The sequence below is a fragment of the Lycium ferocissimum genome, chromosome 4 (genome assembly GCF_029784015.1).
Source record: "Lycium ferocissimum isolate CSIRO_LF1 chromosome 4, AGI_CSIRO_Lferr_CH_V1, whole genome shotgun sequence".
Lineage (NCBI taxonomy): Eukaryota > Viridiplantae > Streptophyta > Magnoliopsida > Solanales > Solanaceae > Lycium > Lycium ferocissimum.
Window position 1 is genome coordinate 16,461,743 of NC_081345.1, and position 24,546 is coordinate 16,486,288.

At 39.6% G+C, this 24,546-nt stretch overlaps 1 protein-coding gene across 1 annotated transcript; it reads left to right on the forward strand.

Moving 5' to 3' along the window:
- The first annotated feature begins 18,876 nt into the window (after window positions 1-18,876).
- Window positions 18,877-23,583, forward strand: LOC132051633 (ras-related protein RABD2a). The gene is made up of 8 exons (XM_059442791.1): window positions 18,877-19,050; window positions 20,412-20,484; window positions 21,736-21,783; window positions 21,910-21,957; window positions 22,442-22,513; window positions 22,615-22,770; window positions 22,875-22,978; window positions 23,152-23,583. The coding sequence occupies exons 1-8, from the start codon at window positions 19,037-19,039 to the stop codon at window positions 23,246-23,248; spliced, it is 612 nt and encodes a 203-aa protein (XP_059298774.1). The 5' UTR covers window positions 18,877-19,036; the 3' UTR covers window positions 23,249-23,583.
- Window positions 23,584-24,546: the final 963 nt, after the last annotated feature.

Genomic DNA, 24,546 nt, shown 5'->3' on the forward strand with positions numbered 1-24,546 from the left:
TTATGTTCCTTCTGTTCATGGGTCTTGAGATTTCATGCATTAGTAATGCTAGCTCAGTAGTCGTCTACCAGAGTTAGGGTGACATCATATTATTCTGAGAGTTTTATTATTTTAGCTCACATATACATTGCATTCATTATACATATGCATATTGACCCGTGACCAGAAGGCGTTATATACGCGTCTATTATATGTATATGGGGTATGGGGAAAAAGATAGGCGTTATATACGCATTGCCACCTAATCAACTGGTGCACCTTGATGATTATATATGGATCCGGCTGTACGTTCCTTGGCACTATTATATGGTATATGGATCGGGCCGTATATTTTTCGGCACTATTATATGATATATGGATCAGGCTGAACGTTCTTCAGCACTATGACCTATAGGTATACATGAGCATAATTATCATTGAGAGAATGCACGTTATGCGCCCACGGGGCGCGTCGGTATACGGTTGTACGAAACGCTTTCGGATACTCGATTAATACGGATACGTACGGACGATGGAGTTGGTTTTGAGTTCGAGTGAGTTCATGAGAGCTTTATGTTTTAATGTCTGCCTTACATACTCAGTACATTATTTGTACTGACTCCCCTATTGCTCGGGGGGTTGCGTTCATGCACGCAGGTTCAGGTAGATAGAGAGGCAATCTAGCTCAGTAGGACTTCCCCTCAGTTGTAGTCGGTGCGCTCCACTCGATCCGGAGCTGCGATTTATTTTGGTATGCCATTTTGACTTGTATATATGGGTATGGTGGGAGCCCTGTCCCGTCCTCGATACAGCTTTATACTTCAGTATAGGTCTGTAGGCAGTTGTACATACTTGACAGATGATATAGCCTTGTCGGCTTCTATGTTTTTGCGTATAGTATATGTAGCGGCCTAGTCGGCTTGCACTGTTATCTTCAGTTCGTATGTATATATATGCGTTGGTTATGAGTTCCTGACGCAGAGTTTATTATGTTATTTTTACAGAAGTGTTCAGTTCAGTTATAAGTCATAAATGGGCCACCGTATTGTCCGGTGAGGTTCGAGCACGAGTTTAGGAGTGCTTGATTAATAAGTCGAGAGACTCGTCACGACTCATCGGCTTGAGTCGTGACGGAAGTGGTATCAACGATTCCCGTCCCTAGGGTTGTTTATAGACCACCGCCTAGTAGAGTCTTGTTTATGGGTGTGTCGTGCGCCCCTTAAACGAGGGAGGCTACGAGCATTTTGGGATGTTACTATTCTTTCTATCCTAGATCGTGCGATAGAGCTGTGGGATAAGAATTTCCTTTCTAATAATTTTTTTTATTTCAGTGATGCCTCGTAAGAAGGCTACAGCTGCCCAGAAAGGCAAGGGAGTGGCTGGTGAGGCCACTAGTCGTACTCAGGAGGCTACCATAGGTAGGGGTGGGCATAAAACAAAACGAAAAGCAAGACAGGCAAGATTAATTCGGTTTTCGGTTTTCGGTTTTTGATTTTTCGATACGGTGTTCGGTTAGGTTCGCAGGTTTTTTTCGGTTTTTCGGTACGGTGTTCGGTTCCGGTTCACCGATTTTTCGGTTTTTCGGTTTAACCGAACAGTCTTTGCTACAGTGCTAATTGCTCATGTCTTTTCCAATTTCCAGTTTTCTCAGTTTGCTGCACCCCTTCTCCGTTTTTTTTTTTTATACTTTTTCAGCCTTCAATTTGGAATGGAAGCTGCTGGCATTCATGAAACAACGTATAACTCGATCATGAAGTGTGATGTGGATATCAGGAAGGATCTTTATGGAAACATTGTACTTAGTGGCGGTTTGACTATGTTGATGGAATTCTTGATAGAATGAGCAAAGAAATTGCGTTGGCTCAGCAGCATGAAAATTAAGGTTATTGCTCCACCAGAAACGAAGTATAGTGTTTGGATTGGAGGCTCTATTTTGGCTTCTCTAAGTACCTTCCAACAGATGTGGATTGCAAAGGCAGAATTTTAGAGGAAACTTGGAGTGTACCATGGAACATCGGCAATTCGGCATAACGCCAAGCAAGGGGAGAAATATTTTGAATCTGGACAGGCAGCCGGTGGCCACATTAAGATCAAGAAAAGATGAATGAAGGAAAGCAGAAAGCAGAAGACAAATTGTCATATTTCTTCTCAAAGCATTGTGTATATCAGTAGTAGTTAGTGTAGGAAGTTTTCATCCGATATTTTCCACCTGGATCATATTGTAGCTGCTTTTGCAGCAGAACATCTGCTTTCTTTATTAATAAAAAACACCATTAGGCAATGCCTAATGGTATATTGAGTTACAAGCAGAAAATATCCCATTTTAGGCCCATGTCAAAAAAAAACCGAATTAAAAAACCGAAACCGAACCGAACCGAACTTCAAAAAACCGAACCGAACCGAACTAATTCGGTTCGGTGTTCGGTGTTCACTTTCAAAAAATCGAAACCGAAAAAACCGAACCGAAATTTGAAAAACCGAACCGAAAAACCGAACGCCCACCCCTAACCAGAGGTCGGGGCGAGTCTCGGAGTGAGAGCCCGTCTTAGACTTCACGTACCCCACCTCCAGCACCTGCCCCAGTACCCCCAGTTCCGTAGCTAGACGCACCGAGCCAGGATGTGCGGGATGCTGTACAGCTATTGATCAGATTGGTAGCCGCTCAGGCTCAGCGGCAGGGAGTCGGCGTTGATCAGGCAGACCGAGCTGGTAGTGCGAGGGTTAAGACTTTCCTCGGGTTAGATCCTCCAGAGTTCTCTGTATTAAGGAAAAATACAGACCCTCAGGACTTTATTTATAGTATGTAGAGGACCTTGAGGGTTATGCACACTGATGAGGTCGAGTCCGTAGAGTTGGCTTCTTACCGGCTCCATGACATTACAGTGCAGTGGTATCGGACATGGGAGCTGTCTAGGGAAAAGAATGCCCCTCCAGCTATTTGGCGAGAGTTTTTAGATGGTTTTATTCGCCTTTATTTACCACCAGAAGTCCAACGGGCCCGAGCAGATAGGTTCATGCGTATTGAGCAGAGCAATATGAGTGTTCAGGAATATTGTGTACATTTTGATTCCTTGGCTAGATATGCCCCGACTATGGTGGCTGATATGGAGGATCGATTTTATCATTTTGTGGCTGGTTTAGGGCCACATTTGATTGACGATTGTACGACGGCTGCGTTACAACCGGGTACAGATACTTCCCGTATATAAGCAAACATATGCACAGAATTTGGAGGATCGTAAGCGTCAGCGGAGGATGGAGCGTGAGCGTGACCGAGGCCGTGGTAAGAGGGCTAGATCTTTAGATGTTGGGGGCGAGTTCATAGGAGGACAGAAGCAGCAGTATTCTCGGCATCCATTCCATTCGGCAGGGAGTGCACCTCCGTGGTTTTCAGGTCCGAGATTTGACCTGTCTTCTTATTCTGGAGCGAGCCAGAGTTCTCGAATATCAGGTCCTCAGTACAGACCAGAGTCAGGCCAGGTGAGACCACCTTTGCCTCGGTGTTCTCAGTGTGGTAGGCAACATGTCGGGCAGTGCCGACTGGGATCATACGCTTGTTATGCTTGTGGTCAGCCAGGCCACAAGATGAGGGAGTGCCCGACAAAGGGTGGCGCAGGCATTGTTCAGCCTACGGGGTCTATAGCTGGTTCTTCTTCATCTGTACGCCCTCCAGGACAAGGTTTGCAGACCTCAGCAAGACGAGGTAGAGGAAGGAGTGGAGCATCTAGCTCGAGTAGGCCTCAGCACCGCTGTTATATTCCGTATTTTTGTACGATGGATTATTCGTGAGCTAATCGACATAAATTCAAGGACAAGATTATTTTTGGGATATGAGACAAGGACTTTTAATCTCGATTTTTAATATGGCACGACTTGCTTGTAAATTTCAGTTAGTGTAGAAATATTAGTGGAGATTAGGGATTAATTAACCATGATTAGATTATTAAGTGGGGATTAGTGATTAATTAGGATTAATTAGTGTACTAAATGGACCCCACTACAACATGGCCAAATCTGATTGGTCCATGCCATAGTGGGGCAGGTGTCAACATGGTGGGCGACATATAAGTTCATAAGTGATGACTCTATAATTCATATTCTAACCATTCACAAGTCGAATTAGAGAGAGAAGCACTTCATTCACAAAGTTGAATTAGAGAGAGAAGCACACAGCCATGGCAGCTCACGGCCATGGCCGTTCATGATCAAACCCAAGCTTTTGTTAGCAAAAAATTAAATTCCTAAGGTGTTCTAAACATTCAAAGGTGATCAGCAACGTGAATTTAATCCTTGAAATGACAAGAACACTTGCAATTTTAATTCATAATTTCCAGCAACGTTAAGAGGCCAAGCTTGCTAAGGTAAGGTTTAATTCCCTCCTACATGTTTTAGAGATGGTTTGGTCTTTGTATAATTTGGTGGATGTGGAATTGGATGCAAGGAATTATGTATGTTGATGCTAAGGTTCTGTTTGGGCCGTGTTGGGGCTGTTCTAATTTAATAATGGTGGATTAATTTTGATTAGTGTTGTCGTTATTGTTGTCATTGATTATATGATGAAAGTGAAGGAATTTGATATTTAAGGTTATAGTTGTATTGTATTTGAGAATGATCTGGTTATGTTGGAGGGATGGAAATATAGTTATAAGTAAGTTTATGTGTTGTTGTTCTTGTCGAATTGGAGGACTAAGTGTAGTTAAGATTATGCATTGTGTTGTTGTAATTATTGGACTATTATAAGGTCGTTTCGATGAAGTGTTATGGCTATAGGTTTTCAAGAGTGACTTGAATATGTCGTAGTCGTTATGTTGACTATTATTAAATGTTGTAATGTGTGGACTGATTGGAATGTTATGCGGGCTCCCATGATGGGCCGGGCATGGTATACATGTATACGACTTTATTCACCGAGTCCATAATGGGCCGGATATGGTATATGATATAGCTATGCATGATTTTCATTTCATAAGGCATAAGTACAGTGATATCTTAATTGTCATACTTGTCTCCTGTAATCTCTATTTCGGTCATGATCTTCTCTATTGTATTCCATGCTTTATATACTCGATACATATCGTACCGACCCCGCTACGGGGCCGCGTTTCGTACCCGTGTGCATGTACTTCTCGATTTGGTGACCCTCCAGCTTAGGACTTCTGCTCAGCTGTTTTGGAGAGCTCCATTGTCCAGAGCCTAGCCTATTTTGGTACAGATCTTTTGATGTAGACTTATGTTTATCGGGGGGGTACGAGCGGGGCCACGTGTCTCGTCATATTTCACTGTTGATACTCTTAAAGGTACGCGTAGACATATGTGTGGGTTGTATATAGGTGTTGTTCAAATTATGTGTCGATATGGCTTGTTTTGGGATGTTCCCGTACGTAGTGGCGGCACTTGTCGGCTTGCGTATTGTGTTATCTTGATTAGTTGTGACTCTCTATAGAGGGTTATCGTGATATATGATGTATGAATCTTTAGTTGCTTTTACAAGTTTCCATTCCGTCCTCTGTTTCAGTTTGACTATATCTCACAGGTTCGTATACGAGTGTCCAGCTCGGGCACTAGTCATGGCCCATGGGGTTGGGTCGTGACAACCGTGTTTATGCATTGGCCGGTAGACAGGATCGTAAGTCGTCTCCTGACGTTGTCACAGGTATATTATCAATTTCTTCCTATGATGTATACGCACTGATTGACCCCGGATCTACTTTGTCATATATTACTACGTTTGTTGTTGGTAAATTTGGGATAGAGCCTGAGTCAATTAAGTGTTTTGAGGTGTCTATGCCAGTTGGTGACCCCGTCATAGCTAGGCGAGTGTATCGAGGTTGTGTAGTTATAGTGTGTAATCGTCATAATAGCGAGATTTGATTGAATTAGATGTGATCGATTTTGATGTCATTATGGGAATGGTGCATAGCCCTACTATGCTAATGTCGATTGTGAACGAAGGTTGTCGGTTCCGGTTCCCGAGCGAACCAATTTTAGAGTGGAAAGGTAATGCTTTCGCCGAGGGGTAGGTTTATTTCCTACCTTAAAGCAAGCAAGATGATTAGGAAAGGGTATATCTATCACCTGGTTCGGGTACAGGATGTACAAGTAGAGTCACCGACCCTTCAGTCTGTTCCTATGGTTAATAAATTCCCAGAGGTGTTTCCAGATAAGCTTCCAGGCATTCCGCCGGAGGGGGTGATTGATTTTACTATTGATTTATTACCAGATACTCAGCCAATATCCTTCCCTCCTTATAGAATGGCTTTCGCCGAGTTGGAAGGAATTGAAGGAACAGGCGAGGGATTTACTTGAAGGGCTTTATTAGGCCTAGTATATCGACGTGGGGAGCACCAGCATTATTTGTAAGAAAGAAGGATGGCTCCTTGCGAATGTGCATTGATTATAGGCAATTGAATAAAGTAACTATGAAGAATAAGTATCCACTTCCGAGGATTGATGACTTATTTGACCAGCTGCATGGTGCCAAGTATTTCTCGAAGATAGACTTGAGATCGGGGTATCATCAGGTTAGAGTGAAGAGGAAGACATTCCGAAGACAGCATTCAGGACTAGATATGGGCACTATGAGTTCCGTGTCATGTCATTCAGATTAACTAATGCCCCAACTGTATTTATGGACTTGATGAACCGTGTATTTAGACCTTTCTTAGATCTGTTCGTAATCGGGTTTATAGACGATATTCTAGTCTATTCATCGTCAAAGACTGAACATGCAGATCATCTACGTGCGGTGCTTAGAGTTCTTCGAGATAGAGAGTTATACGCGAAGTTTTCCAAATGTGAGTTCTGGTTGAACTCCGTGGCTTTTCTTGGTCATATTATTTCAGATGAAGGCATTAGAGTGGATACTCAAAAGATTGAAGCTGTGAAGAATTGGCCGAGGCCCACGACACCAACGGAGATACGTAGTTTCTTGGGTCTAGCAGGATATTATAGAAGGTTCATGGAAGGATTTTCTTCTCTTTCAGCCCCATTGACCAAGCTGACTCAGAAATCAGCTAAGTTCCAGTAGACGGATACATGTGAGCGGAGTTTTCAGACACTGAAGGACAAGTTGACCTCAGCTCCCGTCTTGACTCTTCCAGAGGGAACTGACGGCTATGTCATATATTGTGATGCTTCAGGTGCTGGATTGGGTTGTGTATTAATGCAACACGGTAAGGTTGTGGCTTATGCCTCTAGACAGCTGAAGAAGCACGAGAAGAACTATCCAACTCATGACCTTGAGTTAGCTGCGGTGATCCATGCCTTGAAAATGTGGAGGCACTACCTATACGGTGTTCATGTTGATATCTATGCTGATCACAAGAGCCTCCAATATATCTTTAAGCAGATGGACTTGAACTTACGTCAAAGGCGATGGCTAGAGGTGTTAAAGGATTATGATATTGATATTCTATATCATCTTGGCAAGGCTAATGTAGCAACCAATGCTCTTAGTCGTAAGTCCATGGGTAGCCTATCATATGTATAGCCAGAGAAGAGAGAGATGGTCCGTGAAGTTTGTTGATTAGCTAGCCTTGGAGTTCACTCGTTAGATTCGGACGATGCAGAGTTACGATTTCAAGACACACGGTGTCATCTTTGTTAGCGAGATAAAATAACGCCGAGGATCTGTCTTACTTCGTTATCGGGATACAGCTCCTCAGAAAGAAAAGACACCTTTCGTGATCACAGGAGATGGAGTACTCCAGTATCGAGGTAGATTATGCGTTTCTAAGGTGGCGTGTGCCTCCGTCATCAAGTTATAGGAGAAGCCCACTATTCTCGCTATTCTATTCACCCGGGCACAACAAAAATGTAGTATGATCTCAAGGAAGTTTATTGGTGGGATGGTATGAAAAGAGATATAACAGAATTTATCGCTCAGTATCTGAATTTTCAACAAGTTAAGATAAAGCACCAAAAGCCTGGAGGTTTGTTACAGGCTATAGAGATTCCGACATGAAAATAAGAGGTAATTAATATGGATTTTATTACAGGTTTGCCCCGTACTCAGCGGAAGTATGATTCAATATGGGTCATAGTTGATAAGCTTACAAAGTCAGCCCACTTCCTACCTATCAAAACTACTTATTCAGTTGAGGACTATGCAAGGCTCTATCTTAGAGAGATTGTACGACTTCATGGTGTTCCTACAACCATCATTTCAGATAGAGGAGCGCAATTCACGGCGCCCCACGGAAATCTTTCCGAATGGATTAGGGACTCGGTGAGTCTCGATACCGCATTTCATCGACGGACAAATGGGCAAGCGGAGCGTACTATACAGACACTTGAGGACATGCTAAGAGCTTGTGTGATCGACTTTCGAGGTAGTTGGTATGATCATTTGCCTCTTATTGAGTTTGCATATAATAACAGTTACCATTCCAGTATCCAAATGGCTCCTTATGAGGCTTTATACGGGCGGAGATGTAGATCACCTATAAGATGGTATGAGGTTGGAGAGAATCAGTTAGTAGGCCCATACTTAATTTAGCAAGCAGTTGACAAAGTGAAAGTGATTCAAGAAAGGTTATTAGCGGCGTAGAGTCGACAGAAATCCTATGCAGATAATCGGCAGCGTAAACTAGAGTTTGAGGTAGGTGATTGGGTTTTCTTAAAGATTTCTCCTATGAAGGGAGTGATGAGATTTGGTAAGAAGGGTAAGTTGAGCCCTCGATATATTGGGCTATATAGAATTATTCGTACAGTGGGTAAGGTAGCATATGAGCTAGAGCTACTTTCTGATCTGGAGTCTGTACATCCAGTGTTCCATGTGTCCATGCTCCGTAAGTGCATAGGAGATATCTCAAGAGTCGTACCAGTAGATAATATCCAAGTGACTGAGCAGTTATCGTATGAAGAAATCCCTGTGGCTATATTAGATAGACAAGTCCGACGGCTACGAACCAAGGATGTGGTTTCTGTTAAAGTACTCTGGAAATATAATAATATCGAGGAGATGAATTGGGAGGTGGAACAAGAGATGAAAACTAAGTACCCGCACTTGTTTTCATTGTCCCAGGAGGCCCAGTTTGAGGCAGCATCATCCCCACGTATTGGATTTATTTATAGCTATTGTGATTGGTCGTGTGAGGCCATATTATTGTATATTTTAGTATGTGGCCCTGTGCGGCATTATTTTGGGTTGCTGTGCAGGATGATAGTGGTATAGTTACAGGGGAAACTCTGGCAAAAATTTCGTATAATTCCTAAGAGTTTTTAAAATTCGAGGATGAATGTTTCTAAGGGGGGAAGGATGTTACACCTCGTAGTTTTGAACGTTGAGGTCCGTTAGGTGCTAGTTGTTCAACTGCGGACACTAGAGTTACCTTCTAGGATATATGAGATTAGATGCACCTATCTTATGGTTATGAGGGTTTAAGTTCATATAATAAGCTAGGAAAGGATTGGAGGGCAGGTGGATTAACGAAACTAAGTTTGATGGGACTTTGGAGAAAAAATAGGGGACAATTTTGGTCCAATTTGGAGAAAGAATATCTTTTAGTATATGAAGAGTTTTGAGGTAAAGTAAAAGCTTAAAATGAAGTTCAGGAAGTTTAGTTTCCAACGCAACAAACCATGCATCGATCGGACATCGGAATCAAACGTTATGAGCATTTTAAGATGGGCTGTCAGAGCAAGAAATTAACCTGCGCGAACGCGCTAGAAGGTGGCGCGAACGGGCAGAGGAGAACCTAGTAACTCAGTGCGAATGGGCCATAAGACAGCGCGGTCACGCTGAGCAAGTTTTAAGTCGGTCAAGGCAGACTCCAGAGCGTTATATAAGGGGGGTTACCCCCTTATTTCTTCATCCAAACACCCCAAAACCTCCCCAAATTCTCTGAAATCTCTCCCCAACTTCCACCCCTAAAATTTTAATGTGAATCAAGTATAATCTCCGAATTTAGGTTCAGATAGCGTATAGTTGCGATTATAATATCATATTACGATAAATCTTATCTTGAAGTTAAGGGGATGTCGAAGATATTGCGGTTGTAGCGAGAGTAAGGTATGAATATCTCCTTATTGATATACGAAGATAGAGTTATTAAATCATCATATGATGGATTAATTGGTTGAGAAATTGGGTAAACATCGTGTGGCATGTTTTAGGAGTATATTGGTGTCGATGATAATGATGTTATTGACATTAGTATTGTTGTTGTTGTTGGTTGTTGGTATTGTGATTTCGGGCTGGGGATATAAATAGGCGAGATGCTGCCCGAATTTCGGCAGATTCTACATAGATTTCATTTGAAGGCTTGAGACAAGCATATGAAGATAAGCCTAAGGATAGTATAATTTTCTTGAATATAGACTTACGAGCTTGGGAGGACAAGCGTTAAGTAGTTAAAATTAAGGCGGGCGAAAAGGTACGTTAAAGCTATCATTTCTTTCATTTCTGGCATGATCCTGTGATATGAATGAACAAGTGAGTAAACGAGTATTACTCTACCTTTAGAAGTACTAGGAGTACTTCAGTCTTTGATAATCCTGTACCCCTGTTATTATGTTCCTTTTGGTCATGGGTCTTGAGATTTCATGTATTAGTAAGGCTAGCTCAGCAGTCGTCTACCAGAGTTAGGGTGACATCATATTATTCTGAGAGTTTTATTATTTCAGCTCACCTATGCATTGCATTCATTATACATATGCATATTGACCCGTGACCAGAAGGCGTTATATACACGTATATTATATGTATATGGGGTATGGGGAAAAGGATAGGCATTATATATGCATTACCACCTGATCAGCTGGTGCACCTTAATGATTATATATGGATCGGGCCGTACGTTCCTCGGCACTATTATATGGTAGATGGATCGGGCCGTACGTTCTTCGGCACTATTATATGATATATGGATCGGGTACGAACGTTCCTCAGCACTATGACCTATAGGTATACATGAGCATGATTATCATTGAAAGCATGCACGTTATGCGCCCACAGAGGCACTGTCAGTACAAAGATTTATGCAAACACTTTCAAATACTCAGTAATACAGATACATACGGACAGTCAGTTGGTTTTGAGTTCAGAGTCAGTTCATGAGCTTTATGTTTATAATACTTCTATGCCTTACATACTCAGTACATTATCCGTACTGACTCCCCTATTGCTCGGGGGGGCTGCGTTCATGCACGCAGGTTTAGGTAGACAGAGAGGCGATCCAGCTCAATAGGACTTCCCCTCAGTTGTAGTCGGTGCGCTCCACTCGATCCGGAGCTGCGATCTATTTTGGTATGCTATTTTGACTTGTATATAAGGGTATGGCGAGAGCCCTGTTGTCACGACCCAACCCCGTAGGCCGTGACTAGTGCCCGAGCTGGGCACTCGTACACATCTGTCCACTACAATTAGACCATAGCAAACAAAATAAAGACTTATACATACAGAAAGGCACGGCATCGCGTATACATATATACATATCGTTCATATAGCCTGGGAACATTCAAACACAAGTCACATAAACACAACTGTACAGTAGCTACCCACAACCCACACATATGTCTACAGACCTCTAAGAGTAACAACCGAATCATATGACGGGACAGGGCCCCGCCGTACTCTCGAATAAACATACACATATACAACAAAAGAGTCGGGCACAAAATATGGGCTCCGGAACAAGGGAGCACTCCAAACGGCAATGTAGAATGGTCGACCTAAAACGGTGGATCACCAAATCGATCGATCGCCGTACTGGGGCACGAAACGCGGCCCCGAAGAAAGCGGGGTCGGCGCACGGAATATGTCGAGTATGTAAAGCATGGAATACAGTAAACAGAGACCTACTGAAATAAGGAGTATAGAAAATCATAAGGCTTGCCTCCCCATATCATCATATCATCATCATATCATATAACGTCAATGTCGTGGAGTTGTGCACGATTACATGCCCTGGCCCGGGACGCAGTGGAAGAAGTACAACAGCTCGCACGAGCAGAGTAGTGAGAAACTATATGCACATAAATCATCATTTCAGACTCAATGGATATGTAAATAGTCGTACTCCGAGAGTTAAAACGGTAATCATGTTAAGTTCTTTCAAAAAGTTGTTAAGACTAAACAAAGGAAAATCTCGGGGACCACGGAGATGCATCAAACCAATCCGGGCCCGCCCATGAAAGTGAAAGTCATTATACGTTATAGAATCATTTACGAGCATATCAAAGCAATCCGGTTCTGTCTATGAAAGTTAGGGACATTTTTAACATAAAATCCTTTTGGAGCAAAACTCTTTATACCACATTTGAATTCAATCATACAAAAGACATAAAGACCATAATTCTACCACATTAAGAATGCCAACATTAAGAGATGGATAAGAATCGTAACCATGCTCGGATCATAAGAATAGAGTTACCCCGAGGATCGTGTCATAGCTTACTTACACTAAGACATGCCAAAAGAAAGAAAGGTTAAGCTTTACATACCTCGTCCGCTTCCTAAGCTAATCCAAACTTAATTCTCGGGTCTCCCAAGATCTACAATAACATCATTAGATACTAACATTAGTTGTAGGCACTTAGGAATTCATTCCCAAGCTACCACTTTATCTACAGAAATTTGGGCAGCATTTCCCCTGTAAATTCAACAACCCCGAGAATTCAACTCGGCCAAATCTTCAACAACAATACCAACAATCATATTAAAAACATCAACAACCAATTCAAAACGCATTCTAACGTTAGTAACTCTTTTCTACATACTTAACAACATTCCACTTATATTCAATCCAACTACATACATTCAAGCCAACGCCAACGCTCACATATCTAAGTACTAATCCGAAACCATTCAAACAAGATTCAAGAACATTTCAAACAATCCGCACAATATTTCAAACAACCCAAACAAAACACCATCTCACCCGAAACCACCCCAAACCCGAGAATAACAACAACACATTCTCTTCCTTCCAATTTCATAAACTACACCGACAATCCACACTTTAACAACATTATTCTCATAAATACGAGAAACTACATACAATTCACGTTGGCCTCTAAAACAGCCCACAACAATTACAACTTCAACTTGAATCATTAAACTTTCATTTTCATCATAAATTCCACAACAACAACAACCAAAAATACTAAATAAAATTAGTTCAACATGCCTACACCAAATCAGCCTATATTCGGCCACAACATCCACATACAAATTCCATAATTTTCATCCATTTCTACACACTACAACAACACCCAAACATGCTAAATACAATTAATTCATCACTCCTACACAACACACACCACACGGCTACAACCCAACACACACGGCTCAACATCAACATCCATACTTTTATGAATTTCATTCATTTCTACATGCTACAACATACACAAACCATCCATAACATATGAAAAAGAGGATTAAACCTTACCTTCTCCACTTGGTTCTTCAACTTAGCTAGAGTTTGTGCTTGCAAGAATAAATGATTTGCTTGTTCCAACAACTATCTCACGTTAAAGAGGACCTTCCAATTGGTTGATTAGCTAGAAGAAAATATTTTTTTGATCACTATTTGAGGGCTTCCATTTTTTGTCACCATGGCCGAATGGCCCTTCTTATTTTTCTCCAAGTTTCTTGAATTTTCTAAGGGGTTAAGATGATGAATACACTTAATAAGTCATCTATTATCACATATATAATTCATCCATGTGGCCTATGGCCCACACCATGTGGCCGGCCACTTGGCCCTTATTATTTCATGAATTTTAACTTTCTTTAATTCACTTTTAACCCCAAATTTTTCTTAATATTCCATACCAATAAAATCATAAGCAACTTATGCCTTAAAACAAAACCGAAGGTTAGAAGTCTCTACCTCGTATCCCGGAATAGTCTTGTCCTTAACTTATCATGGTTATCTCGGATTATCCCAATGTACAAAATACGAGATGTAACACCTGTCCCGTCCTCGATACAGCTTTATACTTCAGTAGAGGTCTGTAGGCAGTTGTACATACTTGACAGATGATGTAGCCTTGTGGGCTTCTATGTTTTTGGGTACAATATATATAGCGGCCTAGTCGGCTTGCACTGTTATCTTCAACACGTATGTATATATATATGTGTTGGTTGTGAGTTCCTGACGCAGAGTTTATTATGTTATTTTTATAGAAGTGTTCAGTTCAGTTATAAGTCATCTATGGGCCACCATGTTGTCCAGTGAGGTTCAGGGACGAGTTTAGGAGTGCTTGATCAGTAGAGGTCGGGCACTCATCACGACTCATCGGCTTGGGTCGTGACAAAACAGTTATTCAACTTGGGTATCTAAATAAGAATTATCAAAACCGATTATAAATCCTCTTGTCAAGTTACCACTTCAAATATATCTTTCAATTAATCATGATTATCAACAACAATTTCATTAGAGAATAAGAATATCACACATGCCAATACAGGCCCAAGAATCAAGCACATCGAAGGGATGACCATAGAGGTTCTAGTCACACACCCCACGGCCGGAATATGTACTTCTCGGTGGCTATCCTTTTTCCCGAATAGCTAGGTATAATCACACCGTGTAGCGAACCCGAAAGTGGCCACTCTTCCTCCCGAATTGCTAGGCATTATCACACTAGGATCCATAGTGGCTACCCTTCCTCCCAAGTAGCTAGGCCAAATACAATAACAAAGTTCATAGCATAGAAGCCGATTCACAATTTGTCTCATGATCACACCATCAATTAACATTAAAGTTCATTATGTCATTATGAAAATCCATAATTTCATAGATAATCTTGAAGATGTTTCTACTTCTTTCAACAAGATTCCATTGTCATAGTTCCTTTTTAAAACATCCATACCAACAATTAACCCTCATTAATGACCATCTCTTATAGAAGAAAACGGTTATGATTTCATGCACATATATAGAGGATAATACAATCAAGGTTTAGTGTGGGCTTTCCCCCTCACGCACACCAACCACAATCAAAACATGAATTAGGGTTTTGTATGAAAAGTTCACCTTTTTATTCAATAAAGAACTTTTGAGAAGAAGACATGCATCCATAATAAGGTTTATAAAATAGAGACATACAAATCACCTTCATAGTCAAAAAGGATTTTTAAAAGAGACATACCTTAATTCCCGCTCAAGCGTACTTCCCACAATCCAACGATTATTCTACAATATTTTTAGATATGAGAGATTAGAACTCTAACCTATTTCCACCCATAAACCCTTCTTACCAATGAAAGCTAGGGTTTCATGACTAGAACGTGTTCTTGAACACTTCATGAATCAATCAGGGATTCTAATCCCATAGGATAACCTACGCTAGTCTAAACCGTTTCAATAACATCATAAAAGTCAAGGATCATACCTTATTGAAGGAATATTAACGTCTCCAAACGTCCCTTTCTTCTTCTCTTTCTTGGGTTTCAAGAATCCAGGGGCTTTGTAAGATGAACTAGTGTTAACTTGATGTTAGATTGATGAAGTAATGATGGGAATTGATCAAGAACTTACCTTATATGTTTTGGGGAAGCCCTAGGGTTATTTCTTCTCAAAAAGTCGACCAAAGGTGAAGTAGAATGAAGGTTTAAGAAAATTTCACGTTCTGGGGGTTTTTATAGTCGAACAAGGAGCGTGACACATCCCGTAAATCGTATGTTTGACCCGTGAAATGCATCCCTACCACAGGGACAACAAGTAATACGAAAATAGAGTAAAATAATACTTAAAGAAGCCAGTCCTGAAAATCATGTGAAACCGATGTAAAAACAGTTATTCAACTTGTGTATCTTAATAAGAATTATCAAAACCAATTATAAATCCTCTTGTCAAGTTACCACTTCAAATATATCTTTCAATTAATCATGATTATCAACAACAATTTCATTAGAGAATAAGAATATCACACATGCCAATACAGGCCCAAGAATCAAGCACATCGAAGGGATGACCATAGAGGTTCCCTAGTCACACAGCACCACATCGGAATATGTACTTCTCGGTGGCTATCCTTTCTCCCGAATAGCTAGGTATAATCACACCCCAGGTAGCGAACCCGAAAGTGGCCACTCTTCCTCCCGAATTGCTAGGCATTATCACACTAGGATCCATAGTGGCTACCCTTCCTCCCGAGTAGCTAGGCCAAATACAATAACAAAGTTCATAGCATAGAAGCCGATTCACAATTTGTCTCATACAAATACACCATCAATTAACATTAAAGTTCATTATGTCATTACGAAAATCCATAGTTTCATAGATAATCTTGAAGATGTTTCTACTTCTTTCAACAAGATTCCATTGTCATAGTTCCTTTTTAAAACATCCATACTAACAATTAACCCTCATTAATGACCATCTCTCATAGAGGAAAACGGTTATGATTTCATGTACAAATATAGAGGATAATATAATCAGGGCTTAGTGTGGGCTTTCCCCCTCACGCACACCAACCACAATCAAAACATGAATTAGGGTTTTGTATGAAAAGTTCACCTTTTTATTCAATAAAGAACTTTTGAGAAGAAGACATGCATCCATAATAAGGTTTATAAAATAGAGACATACAAATCACCTTCATAGTCAAAAAGGATTTTTAAAAGAGACATACCTTAATTCCCGCTCAAGCGTACTTCCCACAATCCAACGATTATTCTACAATAGTTTTAGATAGGAGATATTAGAACTCTAACCTATTTCCACCCATAAACCCTTCTTACCAATGAAAGCTAGGGTTTCATGACTAGAACGTGTTCTTGAACACTTCATGAATCAATCGAGGATTCTAATCCCATAGGCTAACCTACGCTAGTCTAAACCGTTTCAATAGCATCATAAAAGTCAAGGATCATACCTTATTGAAGGAATATTAACGTCTCCAAACGTCCCTTTCTTCTTCTCTTTCTTGGGTTTCAAGAATCCAGGGGCTTTGTAAGATGAACTAGTGTTAATTTGATGTTAGATTGATGAAGTAATGATGGGAATTGATCGAGAACTTACCTTATATGTTTTGGGGAAGCCCTAGGGTTATTTCTTCTCAAAAAGTCGGCCAAAGGTGAAGTAGAATGAAGGTTTAAGAAAATTTCACGTTCTGGGGGTTTTTATAGTCGAGCAAGGCGCGTGACACATCCCGTGAATCGTACGTTTGCCCCGTGAAACACAGCCCTACCGCACGATGTGACAGAGGGCATGATTTTTTGTGTTCATCCTGAGATTCGCAGGATTGAACCGCAGGATGATCCCGCGAAACGCAGGTTAGTAAAACGGCTATAACGTTTTACTCACAAGTCCGTTTAAGCTCCACTTTATATCTTTGGAAAGGTATTTCAAATATCTACAACTTCTATTGAAGGAAGTTTTCGCAAATTTTCAATGGATTTTCACGAGATTGGCCTACAAGACAGGTCAACAAAACTTAGGCGATTTTAAGAACTCTTACGAACTTCACTACTTGGTTTGATTCTATAACGACTATCTTCCACCCAAATTCATTCCGAAAGAATTCATATAGTTAAAATATCACATTTACACCCATTATACATATTCACACCTAACTGGGATTACTGAGTGTTACAATTCAAGATTATTCTTATACACTCTACCAAATGACCCCTAAGTGGCAGAATGATTTAACTTATCATAATATAAAAATTATGCTATTAAAGGCAAAAAAAATAAAAATTGTAAAATGTATAATATGAATGCTGATTACACAAATGTAACTCCTCCATTACTTTTCTCCACAATTGTAAACTGCATAATATGAATTGCTTTGATTTGCTTGTCCTTATCTAACCTTTTTTGTCAAGCTTTCTCTTGAGCCGAGGGTTTTTTCGGAAACATTATCTCTACCTTCTAAGTTAGAAGTAAGTTCTGCGTACACTTTACCCTCCCCAAACCCCCACATTGTGGGATTTCACTGGATATGTTGTTGTTGTTGTTATATTCTACTCTCTATATTTCTTACTTTATCTTATTCTATTTTGCTCACATTTTATACTTATTCTATTTTGCTCACATTTTATAACACCTTAATTATTTTAGGTTGCTAATTCAATTTTTTTAAATTATTTTCAAAAGAGACTAACCCTCTGTTTGGATGGTTGTTTCCCGTGGTTCATTAATGTACAGTATGGTATGGTACAGTATGGTGTTGTATTGTATTGTATCTTGTATTAATGAACACAATGTTTGGATAGACTGTATCGTTTGTTGTGGTTTAATAACATTTGTATTGTTTGATTTGACTGTATGGTATTGTATAATAACTTGTTAGTTTACTAAAATACCCTTAACTCTTAATTAGAAATTAATTTATATATATTAATAAAACTCAGGTAAAGAATAAAATAGGAACTTTAAAAAATAAGTAGGTAGTGGATGGGGGTGGTGGAGGGGTGGGTGCTGTGAGGTGGGTGGTTGTGGGATGACGGTGGGGGTAGTGGGTGGTAGGGTGGGGGTGAGTGGTTATGGGGGTGGGGTTAGGTGGTGGTGAAGGGTAGTGGGTGGGAGTGGTGGAGGGGTGGGTGGTTGTGGGATGAGGGTGGGGGGTGAGTTATTGTGAGGTGGGGTTGGGCGGTGGTGAGGGGTAGTGGGTGGTGGTTGGGGTGGTGGGTGGCAGAGGAGTGGGGTAGTTGGGGGGTAGAGATGGGTGGTAGGGCGGGAGGTGGGGTGGGGGTGAGTGGCGAGGATGGGGTTGGGGTGAGTGGTAGCGTGGGGTATAATGGAGAAATGAAATACGTAATCACGGAAAATCACCAAATTCGTAATTTTAAAAATTGAGACTTTTCATGATTATATAACGATGAAATGAACTACGAGTTTATAACACCATACCACATAATTTTAAGAACAATAAAAATAAATATGATTTCATAGAAAATCATACATTAATGAACTAGGGAAACCACCATCCAAACAGGGGCTAAAAGTGGGAGAAAAGTGAGGTTCCCCAAAAACCAATTCATCCGTGCCGTCGGTGCTTACTACATTTATTGTCCAACCCGACATTTTGATTTCAATATTCACTTATTCTACACTTTGCTCCAAATCTATATTCACTATCAATATTGTGAAGCAAAATCATGGGTCCCGAATAGTAATTTCTTTTTCCTCTTCTCATTGAATTATAACAATTTGTTTTGCCTTAAATATGTGTTTTACTGTTGTTCTTAATGCTTTGGATCGCGGCAATTTTATTAATGAACTTGTTTATACTTTGACATAGTTTCGCTAGATCCAGCAAATTTACTTCTTTTTTTATCGCAGCAATCTTATTTGGTTTTTTACGACTTTTTTGTTTTGTTCTTCCTAGTTTATTAGATTGGTTGTGTTAGTTCTGATCTTTCCTTTTACATCTATCCGTTGCCTGTTGGTTTCTAGGGGAATATTGATAGAATTACACCGTGTTCATTACTCCCTCCGTCCCAGTTTAAGTATCTTTGGGCACAAAGTTTAAGGAATAAAAAGATACTTTTGAATCCTGTGGTCCTAAATTAAAGATGTTTTTAATGTACTAAAATGTCCTTTGAATATCGTGGTTTTAAACTTGCGAGGTAGAGGTAGGTAATAGTGTGTTATCCTACTTTTAGTCGTACATTTTAGGGTAGTCATGTAGTTTCTTTTCCGCTAATGTATATCGATATCTGTTACTGCATTTTTGTACATTTGCTATTTTGTCGTCCCTTTTTCCTTTCCTAAGTTTCTGCATCGGTTACACTTCTTTTGAGCCCGGGTTGTATCGGAAACAACATCTCTATCCCAAAGATAGAGGTATTGCGTACATCTTACCTTCTCCAGACCCCACTGTGGGATTACACTGGGTATGTTGTTGTTGTATGTAGGATATTTGAATTGTGAACTTACTAAATATAGAAAGACACACTCATTTTGGGACAGACCAAAAAGGAAAGTAAGACACTTAAATTGGGATGGAGGGAGTATTGCTTAACAGGTTCTTTAAGACTGTCTGTTTGATCAGGATTAGTTTGCTTATACCCAAAAACAAACAAAAAAATGAATCTTTTTTTCAACAAATTGCTAAATGGATCGTGAAAGGAAATGGAATTTATCCTCTGTTCCTTAAAAAAAGAGTTAAAAGTGATCATGAGGAAGAATGGATGTAACAATGGTGGAGTTCTAATCTTATGAGATATTGATAATTTTTTCAGAAGGGCCTACATGCCAAAGAAGTATAAAAGCCAAGGTGCATCAAGTACCAATTTTTAAGCTTTTAAATCTATAGGGATTTGCCAAGTCCCACTTGATTCTATGCTTGAATACTAGTCTGCACCCAAGCATCAAAATACGCGAAAGTTTACTGGAAGGATATCTTTTGTTTTTAATGTTGCTTAATACCGGTGTAACTAGTTTTTTCTATTGATAAGTGATATTGCCAGTTTTATAATTGTTTTCAGCGTGAATGGTAATGCTGATTTCATGTTCTCTTGTCTTCTGCAGTGATTACTTGTTTAAACTTTTATTAATAGGAGATTCTGGTGTTGGAAAGTCATGTCTTCTCCTGAGATTTGCTGTAAGTGTTTTCATCTCTGCTCAATTATTATCTTGCTTTGGGTGATTAAAGTACACTTTAGGATATGAACTGAAAGCTAGGAAATTGTGTTATTCAGTTTGTACTAGTGCACCTAGTAGCTTCAATATCAAAGTAACTACATTTGGTTCAGTGTGCCGTCTCCATGACTCTGTCAATTAGTGGGATGGTCATTGCTGAGTTAGATCGACTATATAATATTTCTTGACTATTCTTTTGTAAAGTTGCAGTTGTATTTTTATTTACTTTTAGGTTGAAATGAACTGCGCTGTTCTCTTCTAGTTTACTTATAGCATGTTTGATTTGGTTGGTAAAGAGGAGGGACGGGAGGCCATTAAATAAAAGAGATGGTAATGATTTTGCTTGTTGGCGAGGTAGTAAAAGAGGTAGGAAAGAAAATGGCCATCTTCTCCATGCCAGCGTTCTGAACCCCTTGAATTTTGATGAGGACGAAGAAGTATTTATTTTATTTTTTACCTTCATCCTTAATATACCAAAAGCTGGAAATAAACAAGGAGTATTCCCTCTAACACCTAGGGCTTTAGTCTAGTGGTAAATGCACAACATATGATGTGTGGGTCGGGCACGTGTCACAAGTTTGAACCTTGCCGTTGGAAAAAGCCTGGTATTTAAGTGGAGAATAGCAGAGATGCGTCCTTAATCCACCAAAGTTTCGAACCGTGCACCACTTGTCCTCGGAGATTTCTCGATTATAGAACGAAAAAAAAGAGTAGTCTACCTAGGGGGGAAGTAAATCAGTGAAATTCTGTCTGGGTTTACCCTGTGCCCACCCAAAGGGTAGCGGCTTCGGGTTCCCATGTCATAAAAAAAAAATCACTGAAATTCTGTCCTTTATCCTTCCCTTTTTTTTTTTTTTTTTTTTTTTGTGGAACCAACTTGGTGTAACAAATTAAGTGTTGGATCAAAAGTGGCCATGTAATTTACGGTTTCCTTTAATGTCTGTCTAATTACAAACAGTGATAATAGTATGTTTGGGCTGACATATAGCCCATTTGTGATATAAAGCATTGGTTTGTGGCACTCAGTTTAGTTGCTTTTTCATTTCTTTTGCTTTGTGTACATTTCCGGATCTTGCTATTTCTTTGTTGGTTAACTGATTTCTTATTGTATTTAGTTGTTTTGAAGATTGTTTTGCTTTCTGAAAGGACTGTTTTATATTTTAGGTCCTGATTTTTCTTGGCTAATTATCTGGGTTATCATCTTCTGATGCAGGATGATTCTTATTTGGACAGTTACATCAGCACAATCGGTGTCGACTTTGTAAGGCCAATATCATCAGAGACACTCAGAAACATATGTTTCTCTCTGTGTTTGTTCTTTCTAACGGAGGAAGTCCATATACCATGGTCACTTACGATGTTGATATCTTTTTTAATCATTTTGCAGAAAATACGCACCGTGGAGCAAGATGGGAAGACAATCAAACTTCAAATTGTATGGTTTCTTGTCTTCCTTACTGTTTCCTAGGGATTTGATATTGTTTTATTCCTGTCATTGCATTCTGTCAGATCATGGGACACTATGTGGATTGATAGTCCAATTTCAGAAGTACTCTCTGCATCCTGGAACTTTTAAAGAAAATGCATGTTATGTTCAGTCTCTTGGTTCCTTTATTTGGTTATTTACTTTTTTGCTTTTACTCTTCAAGAAAATAGCGAAGTGATCGAACATAATGTGCTTTATTTTTAAAATTCTGTTATTAAGTGATTTGTAGTGCTGAAATTGAACTATAGTCTGCCATTAGGTGATGAACATAACTTGCCTTGTTGTTAAGATTCCACCTTTGCAGAGATTAGTTCTGAAATTTGAACCATTGATCTACACAGTGTCTGATGATCTGAGTATGTGCGCATACTCTTTTACTGTTTATGTTTTATTTAAGAAGATTTAAAGTCTTTTCTCTGCCTCATATTTGCAGTGGGACACTGCTGGACAAGAACGCTTCAGGACAATTACTAGTAGTTACTACCGTGGGGCACATGGCATCATTGTAGGTTTCTCTTGCCTTTTTAGAGCTATTAACAGGTGGATTATGTCTTTCTGGCTTGGTAAAATAATCTTTCCTCCAACCTATTTTGGTGATTCTGGCAGATAGTTTATGATGTAACTGACCAAGAAAGCTTCAACAATGTTAAGCAATGGTTGAATGAGATTGAACGCTACGCAAGCGACAATGTAAACAAGCTTCTGGTTGGAAATAAGTGTGACTTGGCTGACAACCGAGCTGTATCTTATGATACAGCGAAGGTGATGGTTTTGCTTTCCTTATATTTTCCTTTTGAGTTTGTCTGTTAAGTGTGATGTGCATTATTGTATATGTGGCTGAAATATCTATTCATTCACATACAAAGGCATTTGCTGATGAAATTGGTATTCCATTCATGGAGACTAGTGCAAAGAATGCAACTAATGTTGAGCAGGCCTTCATGGCAATGTCAGCTGACATAAAGAATAGGTATTTTCTGCATCTTATTTTGGTTTTATTGCCTTTTTGTCTGTTGGAGCTTACCCTGGCCCTGGGGGAGCTTGCGCTAGGGCAGTTAGATACATTTTCAAGTTCTGCTGCATGGGTAATTCCTTATTTAGGTCCGCCTTTGTTTAATTAACAACTTCCATTGACTAATACAGGATGGCAAGTCAGCCAGCGTCGAACAATGCAAAGCCACCAACAGTGCAGATACGAGGACAACCTGTTTCCCAGAAGAGTGGCTGTTGTTCCAGTTAGAATCATCTTTCAAGCTTTCTTTCTAGTTGTGTTGCCTTTTTTTCTTTCTTATGCCTTTTTTTCTTTCTTAAAACTGTGCCAGTTCTTATATTCTTTTAATCTGCCAGTATTCTGGTGGCCTGTACAAATCATAAGGGTTGCTCAGGATTTTTCTTTCCTCTTTGATATTTTTTCACTGGGGTACAAAGTTCCATTGTTGGTTTCTGCTGTTTCAGACAGTTGTCATAAGTTGGGTTTTTAAGATGGGGATAAGTGAGTTGTAATGCTGTTGTACTACGTTTCACCTTAACTATGATGCTCTTTAAATAAATTGCTCCACAAAAACGTTACTAGTATTTTAACTCAAGTTTCAACCATTGGGCAAAACATTCAAGTGATTTTCCCTAGTGCTGTTTTTGTACGTGATTATTTCATGTGTTCTAAATTCTGGTAATATGTCATAAAAGCACAGATTTCAGATCAGACATTTAATTTTATCAGGTAAAACAAAGTCATCTCATTTGCAATCGAGACACCGGTTGTGTCAAGTGAAGAACTTGATAACCGGGATTTGATTGCTACACTATTTACACCATGAAGGTGATGAACAATAAACAAAGCCATAAAACATCTCTTTTATCTGAAGGTTGTTTCGGCAAACTCTCACTTTTTTGTTTGTTTAAATCAGTTGAAGAGTCAAGTCGTCGAATAAGGACATGTAAAGACTTAATTTATAGTTGTCAAAAGCCAACTTTGTTCTTTGTTTTATTTTCATGCTTATCATCGTGTAGTATTTTTCTGGACGGAGAAAAGGAAGAGCTTGTTTGAATATCTTGTGGTGATTATTACGAAATATAGATGAGAAACTTACTCAAGTAGGGATAATGAGCTCAGAAGGGCACTGAAGTTTTCAATTAGAAAAAGGGGACAAGTGGATCCCGTTTTATTTTTCTTTTTCCCTTCCCCCACTTAAATAATAAAGGGAGAACGGGGTCATATCATACAACAACAACAACGACCCAGTGAAATCTCACAACGTGGGTCATATTATAATATTCAAAATTTTGAGGAAGGGAGTCAAATTATACTATCACAACTTTGAGAAAAAATCCCAAAATATAAGTTCTCTTCCTCTCACCTGTATCGATTCAACACTCCCTAAAAAAATAAAAATAAAAAATAAAAAAAAATAAAATAAAAAAACCTCTCTCATTTTTCTACTCTCTGTTCTGTTTTGAGATTTTGGCTAAAGTTTCACTTCAAGATTATCATCTTGCCGCAATACCAGGTAAATTTCCTTTATCTTGTTTACTTCAAAC